The sequence below is a fragment of the Phocoena sinus genome, chromosome 15 (genome assembly GCF_008692025.1).
Source record: "Phocoena sinus isolate mPhoSin1 chromosome 15, mPhoSin1.pri, whole genome shotgun sequence".
In the NCBI taxonomy this organism is placed as follows: Eukaryota; Metazoa; Chordata; class Mammalia; order Artiodactyla; family Phocoenidae; genus Phocoena; species Phocoena sinus.
The window spans coordinates 79,571,378-79,585,709 of NC_045777.1; the positions used below are offsets into that span (position 1 = coordinate 79,571,378).

The following is a 14,332-nucleotide window of genomic DNA, read 5'->3' on the forward strand; positions in this document are numbered from 1 at the left end:
CTCTGTCTGGAACGACTCTTACCTCCTTTTCTTTTTTTTTTTGGCTGCATTGGGTCTTCATTGCGGCATCGGGATCTTTTCGTTGTGGCTCACGAGCTTCTTTCTAGTTGTGTGTGGGCTCTGTAGTTTGTGGTACGCAGGCTCTCTCGCTGAGGCATGTGAGCTCCGTAGTTGTGGCTCGCGGGCTTAGTTGCCCTGCGGCTTATGGAATCTTAGTTCCCTGACGAGGGATTGAACCCACGTCCCATGCGTTAGAAGGCGGATTCTTTACCACTGGAACACCAGGGAAGTCCCAACTCTTACCTCCTTTACCTGACTATTGGAACCTGGTCACTTTTCATCACCTGGCTCAGAGGTTGGCCCCTGGGTGACCCTTCTTTGACTGTTTGGACTATCTGACCTTCTTCTTCCTCAGAGCTCCATTTTCCCCTACGCCTGGCCTCCCCATGGTGTTGAAACCATTGGGATATGCCTACAAATCACAGCAATGAGTTGGTGCCCTGCATCTCCCACCAGCGCAATGGTGGAAGAGGCCTGACAAAAGGGAGAATTTAAATAAGATTTAGAGTGTTATAATACCCAAAATGTTCAGGATACAATTTTTAAAATCACCATACTGAGAACTAGGAAAATCTCAACTTGAGTGAGAAGAGACAATCATACAAGATATAAAGAAGACGGGCTTCCCTGGTGGCGCAGTGGTTGAGAGTCTGCCTGCCAATGCAGGGGACACGGGTTCAAGCCCTGGTCTGGGAAGATCCCACGTGCCACGGAGCAGCTGGGCCCGTGAGCTACAAATACTGAGCTCTGCGCGTCTGGAGCCTGTGCTCCGCAGCAAGAGAGGCCGCGACAGTGAGAGGCCCGCGCACCGCGATGAAGAGTGGCCCCCGCTTGCCACAACTAGAGAAAGCCCTCGCACAGAAACGAAGACCCAACACAGCCAAAAATAAATAAATGAATAAATAAATTTAAAAAAAAAAAAAAAAAAAAAAGATATAAAGAAGAGCCAAACAGACATCTTAGAACTGAAAAATACTATAACATAAAAAAAGAAAAGAAAACCACAACTCAGTATATGGCACCATGGCAGAATGGAGACGGCAGAGGGAATCACCAGTGAACTTGAAGATAGAACAATAGAAATTACCCAGTCTGAGTCACAGAGAGAAACTAGACTGATAAAACTGAACAGATCCTCAGGGACTTGTGGGACTAATAACAAAACACATTTATGTCATCGTGGTCCCAGAAGGAGAAGAGAAAGAGGGTGGGGCTGAAAATGTATTTGGAGAAATAATGGCTGAAGAGTTCCTAAACCTACAGATTCAAGAAGCTGAGTGACTTCTAAACAGGATAAACTCAAAGAAAGCTGCACTGTCTTGTCTCGGTTTAGGTGACTGACGAGGTGGACACTAGCTAGAGGGGAATGTGTGCCAGCTGCAGTGCTCTCAGCAGGCTGCCTTGGGGAGGCACTTTCCCCTGAGTATCTCTCAGGCCCTGGAGGATGAGCGGTTAGGCAAGAGCAGGCTTGGTTTCCCTGAGGAGTTTCCCCTGTCTTAAAGCCACTGAACCACGGACGAGTTTTGTGACTGAGCAGGCCCTGCTCCCGCTGCAGCTGGGGGGTCTGGGCTGCCTGGAGGTGGCAGTGCCTGTTCGCCTGGGCTCTGTGCTTGCTAAAGGGGCCGACTGACTTACTCGCTGGCTTCCTTCCCTCTTGTTGCTGCATCCATGGCCAGCTCGCTGTGATGTCAGTGCCAGCTTGGTTGATCAGTCATTTACTGACCAGAAGTTACGTACAGCGAAGGCAAAGCCACAAATACTTCCTGGAGGATGATTTTACGCCCCGGTGTTGTAAACATCCGATGGAGAAAGAGCCCTTCTGTTCTTGCCTCGTTTGCCCTTTCAGAAGCTGGCAAAGCTCCCATCATGCTCTTGGCCTGGGCGACCAGCAATTTGTCCGCCCTGCTCTGCAGGGTGTCGGGCTGCCTGGGGACTGGAGTGGCTGCTTTTGACCTTCAGCATCAGTGGGAACTGGCTAATCAGTGAAATTCAGGAAGAATAGCCCCTGTCTCTCTACCTATCTTATGTATCTATCTATCTATGCCCGTTTCCAAATGTACGTTGTCTTTATGATAAAAGTGAAAACTTACGTACAGACCTACTTTGTAATAAAAGATCGAATCAGACCTGCTCTGTTTGGGGTGGGCGAGACCTACTTGGCTAGTCTTTTGATGTACCCCCTTTTCTGTGCCTAACCTTACAGATGAGGACATGAACGCCTACTGCCAAGTAAGGGATTTGCACAGCTGGAGGCAGAGCTGTGGCAAGAGCCTGGTCTAGTTAAGAACGTACTTTGCTTGCTCACGGCCCTTTTGGGTTGATTGGTTGGTTTGTTTTCTGTTGCTGACAAATGCTACTTTGGGCCCCACGAGCTCTGTAGTGTTTGGCGTTCCTCCTTTCCACTAAGTGTAAAAGAATGGATGATTAATGGGCAGAAGGATCACACAGGGCTCCCAGAGGCTCCTGGGAGGGCCTGTGGGGACCTCAGACTGTCTCATGGTCACCCTAGCACACCTGAAATGGAGGGACACTCACCAAGCAGGGTGGTCAAAATTTCCCATCAGAATATTTCACACAGCAGAAGAGTGATTTTATGTCACAGAGTCTTGTTTCCCAGACCGTACCGAGGTGCCTCAAGGCACCATAGCCGGCGCCCAGAGGTGCTCAGGGAGAGTCCACGTCTGTCGCCATTGGTGCAGCTTGGGGTGATTCTCAGTATCAATATGGGATCGTCTGCATTCCTTTGATCTTCTACATTCCTTTTGATACTCTGTGTCTTTGCAAAGCTGGGTTTTCAGGGGTTGTTTGGATCCAACTACTCCTAAATGGAACGATTAGGTATTTCTCTTGGCCTAGGGATACCATGAAAATTTTGCTGAAATGTCAGGGATTCCATGAGCTGAGAAAGTTTGGGAACCTGTGTCCTGGAGGATTGCCACACAGGCACACTCCCAGTCCCGAAGTTCTTTTCAATCTGCAGGCTTCACATAGTGGCTCATGCAAATTTTACATTCTGTGTGTTGTAGTGAATTCACTGACTCCCTTCCTTCATTCCACGGGGAGTTATGGAGCACTAGATTATGTGCCAAGCGCTGTGCCGGGAAAGTGTGACGCCCGGAAGTGACGGTTGAGCCGAGGTCTGAAGACTGAATAGGAAGCAAGTAGAGGGGGAGCATGCCGGGCACATGTAAAGGCCCTGGGGCAGGGATGCAGTGACGCCGGCTGGAGAGATGGGTAGGCGTGTTTGTGTGCACTTCAACGTGACGATGATGGTTTAACAGCTTGCTCTCGGCTGCAGCCCCCATGCACGCTGCTCCGATCCTAGTGGGAAGCATAGGGTGAAGGTTTTTCCTCCCAGGTTGACTTCCTTCTTGCCAGCCTGCCAATCCTTCCTTCCCACCATGTGCCAGATACAGAGGTGCCTCTGACACAGATACACGTGTCCACTCAGTCTCCCCACTTAAATGGGTAGTGAGCACAGCCCTCCCCTGGGAAGCTGGCGCTCCTTTCTAGTTTGCCGCTTGGGTGAGCTGCTTACCCCTTGGACCCTCCGACTCCCGGTTGTAGATCAGATGCTCTCCAGGGTCCTTTCCACTGTCCTTCTTCAGCTTTTGTCTGTCTGGCCTCAGAGTTAAAGCTGCCGGGGACATTCTCAGGTCTGTGGAGACCTCAGGTCTGAGTGCTGGCGTGTCTAGCATGCTGGTGAGGGCCTGCTGCAGGGGGTCAGTCACGTTGCCTGTGCGCAGCGCCTGGTCATCTCTGCAGTGGGGCAGGAATTCGTGGTGTCCTGATTCTGAGCTCAAAGGGAGAGGCCTGGGATTCTGAAGGCAAGCAGCAAGTCAGGTGTTCGAGACAGAGGGAGAGGGGAGAAGAGTGAACATAGCCTCACAAACTGCATTGTAATCACGTGCCTGTGTTGTGCTTTCCAGAATCTAAAACCGCTCCATAATTGTATGCCACGCTTTGCCAGCCCAGCTACTCTAGGATCTGACGCTCATTCATTGAACAGTTCTATTCAGTTGCTATACCTGATGCTCATTATCTGCCCTTGTGGGTTGACCCTGTAGTCAGGGAGATGGCCAGTGGGGAAAACGTAGTGATCAGGTAGTGATCAGGGCTGTGAGTGGGGAAGGGCAGGGAGAATGACAAGATACTCTAGCGAGGCCAGGTCTCTCTGAGATGGTGACCTCTGAGCGGAGACCTGAATGAAGCAAGGGAGAGAACCCTGCAGGTAACTAGAAGAGGGTCCAGGCAGCCGTATTAACATGTGCAAAGGCCCTGGGGCACGAGCAGGCCCGGAGGCTTGAGGAGTAGTCAGGAGGCCAGCGTGACCGTGAAGTGTGAGGAAAGGGGAGCCGTGAGAATCGGGGTGGGAGTGGTACCCAGGGGCGAGATCGCATGGGACTAATTGACCACGTTAAGGACGTTAGATTTTGTGCTGAGTATGATATGAAGTCATTTGAGGGTTTTGATTAGGGAGGTGACAGAGTCTGACTGACTTTTTCAAAGCCTCCCTCTGGCTACTGTGTGGAGAACAGCCTGTTAGGCACCTCTCGCAGGGTCGGGCGTGTGGGAAGGCCGCCATGCAGCTCCCCTTGCTCTGCGCGCCGTCGCTTTAGACGCCTCCTCCAGGGCTGCGCTTTCTCTTCTGATTGCTGTGGTCGACTGGCGCGCGTGTCAAGAAACAGTCATTTCGTTTGGTGGGCATCAGTCACCCCTCGGTAAAGTAAGGGGGCCGGGCGGCCTGAATCAGAAAGGTGGCTGGACAGGGAGCCAGCGGTCGTTGCTGCGATGTGAGGGGCGCCAGCTGGGGGCTCTCCGGAGTCAGCACATCAGCCCCGCCCAGAACCCGCAGGCTTCCAGGCGGGCTCTGAGATCATGTGGGACATGTCCCCTCCCCTCTGCTTCTCCATGGCAGTAGGCTTGTGGGCCAGATGACAGTGCCACCGCCAGGGTTGGATAGAAAGATGTGACTGACATTGAATAAATATTCAGTGTGTTTATAAGTTAACGCTTAAACATAGACAGTACTCTCTGGGCACTAGAATTAAGATGGTCCTTTAACGTCAGATATCACAAAAGGGCGTAAGCTGAGACGACTCAGGAACTCAGCATGAGGAAAGCCCCTCAGATTAATAACGAAGCCAAGAGCCAGGCCTGAGGGCCGTCCTGAATGGCCTGTTCCTGGCAGGTTGCACAGGTCAGCAGGGCTGATGCCCAGCCCTCGGATGCAGGGCCCACCCTGTGGCTTCCTGGAGGAGGTAACAGCTAAGGGAAGTCAGATGTGAAGTAATCTCCCATTGCCCCAGTTGCAGAGCTGTGACTAAGGCATTCCTGACCGAGTCTGGAGCTGTGGTCTCAGTGAGAGCCACCCACTTGGTGACAGGGCACGATGCCGACTCCAGAGCTGAGCCCGGCCTCGGTGATAAGAGGCAGAAATGCGCTGCTGGGGTTTTAGTTCCTCTCACCTTGGTCTTTGTTGACTCATATCTACATACCCGCCAGGTTTCAGTGGTGGAAGGACCAGTTGAGCACCCTTCAAGGGAGCTAAGTAGGTTGGTGTGCTGGGGTCCCAAAGACCACCCCCTGGCTCAGTGATTCACCAGGACTTGCAGAACTCAGAAAAGCTGTTTGACTCTCAGTCACGGTTTATTACGGCAGAGGGAAACAGACTGAAATCAGCAAAAGAAAGACTCCATAGGACAGAGTCTAGCAGGAGCCAGGCAGAAGCTTCCAGTTGTCCTCTGCCCGTGGGGTCACGCGACGGTGCTTGATTCTCCCAGCAGCCACGTGTGGAAGCCCACTTGAGCCTTGGTGTCCAGGTTTTTTTATTGGGGGTCAGTCTTGGAGGCATCGGGAGCCCAAGTGCCTAAGCTTACCTCCTCAGTCTCCAGCACCCCAGAGGCGACACCAGTATGATGTGATTCAGAGCCCCAGGTGTTCCCCTAAATCACATCGTTAGCATAAGCTATGTGCATGACCCAAGGTCTCAGGCATATGGAGACATCTTATCAGGCGGCACATTCCGTGGCCTCAGGGGTTATTTCCTTGGAGCCATCCAAGGGCCAGTCCTGAAGACCTTTGGAATGTGCAGGGTTTGGGGCATCCCAGGCCTGCCACACAGCTGGGGAAAGGGTTTGCTGTGAAGCGGCCCCTCTGTCGTGTGGAAGCAGTGCCTCTGCTGTGTCCATGTGGGGCCGGAGAATGCTGGTATAGGGAGTCTGTGGCTTCCGTTCTCTGTGTTCGCAGGGGACCCAGTCCTAGTTCTGGCCGTAGGCTGCACCCGGGTGTGCCCAGGGCTGTGCAGGCACCGTGCAGACCACGTGCTCTCTTAGTCCTGGTCCAAGGCTGCAGCTGCAGCCCTTGGGGCGTGAGCCCCAGACCAAAGCCTTCGGGGGCTTCCCAGCAGGCCTCAGATGGACCCTGCTGATGTCTGTCGTTCTGTCTCCCAACAGTTTCTTGATCAACATGGGAAACTCCAGTGTGGAGGCTGGCGCCACCGCATCTGACACGGTGGCTGAAGAAGTGTCCCTTTTCAGCACGACGGACATGATCATGTTTTCCCTCATTGTGGGTTTCCTGACATACTGGTTCCTCTTCAGGAAGAAGAAAGACGAAGTCCCCGAGTTCACCAAAATTCAGACCACGTAAGTGACTCGCTCAGGCTCCCTCTAGAGCACATCTCTGCCATCCCAGCAGTGCCTGGGCAGAAGCGAGCCGGCTGAGAGATGCAGGGTCTCTCGTGCCGTGTTGGGCTGCGTCTTGGGCTTTGCCTCATTGATGGACTCCGCTTTGGACCCACCTCCATAATCCCTTATGCTTACACTGTGCTCCACAGTGTTCAGGGTCCTCTGATACCTGTTTCTTATTCAGGATTCACAGGAACCATTCTGAGTAGAAGGCACCTTGCACAGACAGGTAACCTGAGGCTCAGGGCATTAAAGGTCATCAGCGTAGGGCAAGGTGTGGGGAAGGGGCACAGAGCTTCCATGCCCCCTCTGGGGTGCCACCCTGCCAGCACCTCCATGTGTTCGGCAACCCCGAAACTCTCCAAACCCCATCCTTTTGGGGTTTTATGAAGGTTTTGTTATGTAGGCATAATTGATTAAACCATTGACCATTGGGGATTAATTCAGCCTCCAGGCCCTCTCCCCTCCCCCGAGGTCAGTAACCCTAGATGAAGGCCGTGACCCTGCCCTCACCGGGCCCTTGTGGGTGACGGTTGTGACGTCACCCAGCACTGGTCCTGCCTCAAGGCAGCTGCTTAGTGCCTGTGTCAGGAAGGATCTCGTACCAAGCACTACGCAGGGCGCTACAAGTATGCAAAGGCGGCCTTTACGTTAAAGAGGCTGAGAAGTCAGGACATTGAAAGATACTTCTGAAAAATGGTTTGTGAAATGCTTTCGCGTGCGTGATCTAATCAGGGCCTCTGCGACAGCAGTGCCCACTCGGTGCGGGGGGACGGCCTCATCGCTCATGATGGAGGGAGAGGCCAGGCAGCCGGGACGCACTGGCTCTGGGGACTCCAAGAAGGAATTTCCCCTTGGAGGGATCGGGAAGGTGTGCTGCTGGAGGAGGGCCACACCCCGAGGCTTCGAGGGCTTTGTCAGCAGAGGGCCAGAGGCTGGGAGGCTGGGCAGGTGAGCAGGGTCCAGCCTGTTCCCTCGGGGCTGGACAGGTCCATTCCTGGTGTGGCAAAGTAGTTTTGCTGAAAAGATATGGCACTCGGGATAAGGGGGCCAGCGTCCAGCGCCCAGTTTACGGTAGCCCTGCGTTTCCTTGTCTGTAGGATGGAGGTGTGTCCCCACCCCCATCCCCAAGCGAGGTTGAGCCGCGGGAGAGCATGGGGCCGCCAGCCTCCGCGTCCCCAAGATCTCTGGCCTTGCAAGATGGACTTGAAGCAGAACTCCTGGACTTGTATCTTGTGGATTCTAATTGTTTCTCCTTGACAGGATGCTGAAGCGATATTTCCCTCTTCATAATCCTAAAAATTTTAACCCTATATGTTTAAATCCGCTTCTCATCCCTTATTATATCATGTTGAATACCCCATGGCCAGGGGTTCTACGTGTACACTGTACAGGGAAACTGTTATAGTGCAGTGGTTAGGTTCTAGGCCCTGACACTGGGTAATGAAGGTTTGAGTCCTGACTCTACCATGTATTAGCCATATGACATTTGCCCCTAATATGACATTAATCTTTTGAAGTCCGTGTCCTCAACTGTAAATCGGAGATAATAATAGAACTTACCTTGTAGGGTTGTAAAAATTAAACGGCATAAGCTGTCATAGAGCTCTTTGCCCAGGTCCTGGAGCCCTCCAATGGTATGTATTTATGGTGCGTGGGCTTCTCATTGCGGTGGCTTCTCTTGCTGCAGAGTACAGGCTCTAGGGCATACAGGCTTCAGTAGTTGTGGCACGTGGGCTCAGTAGTTGTGGCTCACGAGCTTAGTTGCTCCACAGCACGTGGGATCTTCCCGGACCAGGGATCGAACCCGTGTCCCCTGCATTGGCAGGTGGATTCTTAACTACTGCGCCACCAGGGAAGTACCTATTCTTATTACTAATACCATACCCAGTCTTACAAGAGCCCTCCAAGAACACCATTATTACCCCATTTTGCAGAGGAGGAAACTGAGGCACTAGTGATTGAGGAGTTTGCCCAAGGCTACCTAACTCACAAGTAGCAGAGCTGCCTTTTGAACCCAGATCTACAAACTCCACACCCCCTGTTTTCCCTGTTTGCCATGCTGCCTTCCATCTCTTAAGAGATAGTTAATATCCCTATTTCAAAGATGAGAAAACTGAGACTCAGAGTGGTCACTTAGCTGATACATCTGGGCCACCAGCTAGATGGTGACCGCCGCCTCCTGCTGGAAATCCCGCACTGTTGTCCCTGCCCACTTGTACTTTCAGTGAACACGGGTGGTTTGGGCCATGGCACGGTGCCTCCCTTACCCCACCAGGTCAGTGGAGGGTGATTAGTGTGGGGACAGTACGCGCCCAGGGTTGTATCAGGAGTTCTCACCACAACCCCCAGTGGCTTCTAGTTGGTCTTTTAAGGCCTTTTCAGGCCTTCACCACCTGGGATGCTGAGTCCAAACCTTGGGGCATGGATGTTTTTTAAAAACCAAGCCAATGGGAACAATTGTGTCTGAGCAGCAAGCATAGGACACACACCTGCAGCCCCCTGACCCTGGACTTACAGGTGCAGGAGATTCAGAAGGAGTCCCTGTGTTCACAAGTGAATCTCCCAGGCATGCTGGCCTCTGGGGCCCTCACCACTAGGCCAGATTTGGCTTCAGAACCTCAGGAGCCCAGGGAGGGCTTAGAGGGAAGGTCAGTTCTGGAAGGCCTCCTGGGTTTTTTTCATAAACTATTTACTGAAGTACTGAAGTACGTAACAGGCAGACATAAAAGTATACAGATCATAAGCACACAGTTTATTTGTCACAAAACGGATAGAATCATGTAAGAAAGGACCCCTCCTCCCCCTCCAATCCCACCACCGCCAGGTCACCCACTCTCCTGACCCCTCGTGACATAGACGAGTGTTGTCTGTGTCCCGGGATATGTAGTATTTGGCCGTTCTTTCTGAGATTTCTCCATGTCGTGTGTTCTCTCGTTCTCCTTGTTGCATAGTGTTCTGTTGTGGGAATGAACTGTAATTTATTTATTCCCACCGTGATGGCCCTTTAGATTGCTTCCAGCCTGGGGCACTGTTACCAGCAGTCCTGCAGGGAACATCCTGGTACATATGGGTGTGGTTCCCGTGTGGACATAGCTCTGTTGGGTATGTGTTGGAGGTGGAGTGGGGGATCAGAGGGAAGGCTCATGTGCAGATCTGTTAGATATAGCCAGTGTTCCAGCATCCAGTCCCACCCCAGCACGTGGGGTTTCAGTTGCTGCCCATCCTCACCTACACTTATTTTTGTCAATTAAAAAATTTTAGCCATTCTAGGGAATTCCCTGGTGGTCCAGTGCTTAGGACCCCATGCTTTCACTGTCAGGGGCCCAGGTTCGATCCCTGGTCAGGGAACTAAGATTGCACAAGCCGTGCAGTGCAGCCAAAAAAAATTTTTTTTTATTAAAATGAAATGAAATAAAATTTTAGCCATTCTAATGGGCATGTGGTGGTAATTGTTTTAACTGCATTTCTCTTATGTCCAGTGACCTTTTCATATGTTTATTGGCCACTGAGGTATCTTTTGTGATGGTACGTTCAAGACTTGGCCCATTTTTTTCCTGTCGGGCTATTGGCCTTCTTGTTGATTTGTTACAGTTCTTTATATATTCTAGATCTGAGTCCCCTGTTAGATATCTATGTTATTGTCAATATCTTTCTGTAAAGTTGCCTTTTTACTCTCTTCATAGTGTCTTCTTGTGATCAAAAGTTGTTGCCTTAAACTGGCCCAGTTTGTCAACCTTTTGGTTGGCCTTCACCTTTATGGTTAATGCTCTTGTGTTCAGTTTAAGAACTGTTATCTTATGGTCATGAAGCTTTTCTTTTGTATTTTCTTCTAGAAGCTTCACTCTTATAGTTCTTATCCTTCGATCTGCCATCCAGCTGAAATTGATTTTGGTATCAGCAAATTGTCAAGGTGCTTCGAAAATCATTTTTTCCTGTGGTTATCCATCCACTTGACCCAGCACCATTTATTGAAAAGGGTTATTATTTTCTCACTGCACTGAAGCATCCCTGTAGATATAAATCAGGTGACTGTATAGCTGGGGGTTGATTTCTAGACTACTTGTTCAGTTGATCTGTTTTCTGTCCTTTCGCCAATACCACAGGTTCTGCTTTCTGTGATTTTACAGTAACTCTTGACTTGGTAACTGGTAGTCTAGGTCCTCCAGCTTTGTTCTTCTCTTTTAAGATTCTCTGGGCTTTTTTGGGGCCCTGGGCATTTCCATATACCTTTTAGAATCAGCTTGTCAAAGTCCACCAAAACAAACAAAAAAACCTTCTGGGATTTTAGTTGAGATTGGGTGGAATCTATAAATTAATTGGCATCTTCCAGTTGTGAGCCTTCTAATCAGTGAACATGATTTTCTCCCCTGGGGAGGTCTTTTGAATGGTTTATAATAGCAATTAAACACTGGTTAGAGAGGAGCAGTTACGAGCAGCGCATTCTCTTAGTCATAATCATTTTAAAAGTCGCTCTTTCATCTCTCCTCCCACTGGCCTCTCAGCCTTTGCTCAGCTTGTACCTCTGGGCAGAGCACCGGGGCCAGGGCAGCTCCTGATGGAAGGGAGCCCCGGGGGATGGTGGCTCCCAGAGGAGTCTGAAGCTCAGGGAGCCTCTCTGTGGCCCGAGGCGCTTTGTTCCTGCCTGTAATGCAACACCCTTCTGGCTGGGTGGGAATTTGTTTCTATTTCTGTCTCCCGGAATGCAGAGGGAGCATCCCATTCCTGTCTGGGTCCCTGGCTCTGCGCAGGGCCTGTCGGAGTGAAGATACTCAGAGAAAGGCCGTTGAATTAGTAAATGCTAAACCAGCACGTGTGTCTGCCTCTAAGGCAAACTAGCTCACAGTCTGGGTGTGGCTTATGTTAAAAATTTTTTAATTTTTAAATTAGAACATTGAAAACCCTGGCAATTCCACATAAAAGTCACTTATAGCTTCTTTTGGAAAACAAAAAACAAAAAAACAGAGGACCTGACCCCACGGAGCCCACCGTGACACTTGCCAGCAGGGGCTGAGGCTGAGCGGGGCCACCCTTCTAGATGGGGCCTGCACCACAGCCTGTGCCCCCCAGCCAGCCCTAGCTGTCCTCCTCGGCTCTGCTCACAGCCCCCCACCCCCCTGCAGTCTGCTTCACTTGCAGCGCCTGAGTGCTTTAAAGAAAAACAAAGCTTTTTATTATAGAACACTGCAAGCAAACACCAAAGCGTGGAGCATAGGAGAGGGAACTCCTGCACCTGTCACCCAGTTTCAACAACTATCCGCTCCTGGCCAGTCTTGCTTCCTTCCCCTTCCTCACTGTTGCTGGATTATCTTCAAGCAAGCATATAATGTCATAATTAATCCTATAATTCATATGAATTATGAATAAAGAAATCATGATTTCATAGGAAATTGGAAATATTTCCTATGAAATTATGTGGAAATATGAACTATGAGAATATTTTCAGTCCTCTCCAATGCAGGGACTCCCCTTTTTAAACCTAACACAGAGCTATCGTCCCACCCCGTAAGTTCACAGTACGTCTCAGTATCATTGGATCCTCAGCCGGCATTGTTCGTAGCTCCCTGAGTGACTGATCAATTTGTTTTAACCTTTTTTTTTGTTTGTTTGTTTAATTCAGGATCTAAACCCACACATTGCAATTGACTACCGAATCTTTTCTCTCTTTCGGAGGTCAGGTCTATTGAGGTGTAATTTACATGCAGTAAAATTCACCTTTTTAAAGTGTACAGTTTGATGCATCCTGACAGGTGTGTGCAGTTGTGTAACCAGTGTTGCAGTCAAGATACAGGACACTCCACACCCCAGAAAGCGCCCCCCCACACACCTCCAAGGTCCCATTGCAGTCGCCACCCCCCAGCCCCACCTCTGGCAACCACCAATCTGATTTTTGTCCCTGTAGTTTTGCCTTTTCCAGACTGTCATGTAAACGGGGTTATGTCATCACAGCCTCTGGTGCCAGGCTGCTTCCCCTTAACATAATGTCAGGTCTCTCTCAGTCCGTGGGCTTCCTTCCATCCCTGTGATTCCCTCGCGGCATTTTCGTTGAAGAACCCAGATCATTTGTTTCCCAAAGTTTCCCACAGTCTAGAATTTTGCTGCCTGCATCCCACTGGGGGTTGCTTCTGAGAAGCCACAAAAGAGCTCATTTTCCTCTGTGGCCTTCGTTTGACGGCCTGCTCTTGCCAGAAAGGCCAGGAAAGCCAGGAGTCAAGGCTACCGGCATCATCTCTATCCATCTTTATCTCCTTTTTCCACACCCAGCTCAGGGCCACTCTTTCTAGAGAGGGGTCCTTGGCTCTGCCGAGCACGACGATAGAAACATCAATGGGTTTTACAGAGAGAAGAGCGCAGGGAAAGGCCCCTGTGGCCGTGGAGGGTGGACAGTGCCCGAAGTGTCCTGCATCCGTGGAAACGGTGAGGCTGTGGGCTCAGGACATTCACGCCGCCCTGCAAGCACAGGCGTGGGTTTTCTGATGCCACCTGACCACCAAGGGACCTCTCCTGTCCCTTGATGAGACTGGGGTAGTTTTGCCGTTCTAGCCAGTGCTCGAAACCTTGAACGTGGCCTGTCTGGGAAAGTGATGCAGAGCCTGGTGTCATCGGACCTTCTGACCTCTCTGGGCATTACCAGGGCTCTCGGTGCTGGTGGCTCCATCTCTGTGGGCCAGACACCAGGGCACAGGGGCAGGCGGCATCCTCGGGGGCTCACATGCAGTTGGGGCACGTGAGGATGGTACAGTGACGATGCTCGAACAGCCCAGGGCGCCACGGGCAGGGCGCTGTGTCAGGATGGAGGTGCCCCCCGAGCTGAGTCTGGGAGGCTAAGTAGGAAGCTGGGCCAGGGCTGCGTGTGCAGAAGCCCAGGGCAAGGAAGGAAGGGCCTGCTCTGGGAAGGGCGCGTCTTGGTAGAGCCTGGGTGTAAGTCGCCAAGGGAGTCAGGGGTCATGAAGGGAACTGAGATAGAGCAGAGGCCAGAGGATGGATCTACAGGGCCTTGGGGTTTTATCTGACCCTCGTGGGGAGCCGACGGGAGGGCTGGTGCCAGGGCAGCCCTGAGACCAGCCATTCCTGAATGCAGTTTGGAGTAGATTGGAGGAAGGTCGTCGGGAGGCGTTGGCGCTGACCAGGGCCCGTGGTACAGACGACAAGCAGGGCACGGAGAGCAGCCGTGCCAGTGGCCCAGAGAGAGGATGTGTGCTGGCGCTTTCTAACACTTTAATTCTTGCATCCCTGTTTTACAAGAGGCAAAGCCGATTCGGGGGGAGGTGAGTAACTTACCCAGGGCTGAGAAGGAATAAGCCCCAGAGCAGGACTTCACGCCCCATGCCGTTGCCGCCACTCCTGCTAGCCCCCCGCCCCGGCCCCGTCGTCACCGCCCCTCCCACCCCACTCTCCTTTCAGGGCCACTTTGTCTGTGACTAGAGCCACGTCATCCCAGTGTCAGAGGCTGTGGCTCTTCCTCTGTCCTGGACGGGCTGGGTGACACTTTGTCTGTGACTAGAGCCACGTCACCCCAGTGTCAGAGGCTGTGGCTCTTCCTCTGTCCTGGACGGGCTGGGTGACACTTTGTCTGTGACTAG

At 51.6% G+C, this 14,332-nt stretch overlaps 1 protein-coding gene across 4 annotated transcripts in view; it reads left to right on the top strand.

The window, feature by feature from the left end:
• The window catches only part of LOC116739947 (NADPH--cytochrome P450 reductase), a 59,678-nt gene that overhangs the window by 24,548 nt on the left and 20,798 nt on the right, over nt 1-14,332 (top strand). For all 4 annotated transcript variants that reach the window (XM_032604904.1, XM_032604901.1, XM_032604903.1 and 1 more), the window contains one exon: nt 6,516-6,707. In XM_032604904.1, coding sequence (XP_032460795.1) covers nt 6,529-6,707 — 179 coding nt within the window. In that variant the 5' untranslated portion in view covers nt 6,516-6,528. The remainder of the gene's footprint in view (nt 1-6,515; nt 6,708-14,332) is intronic.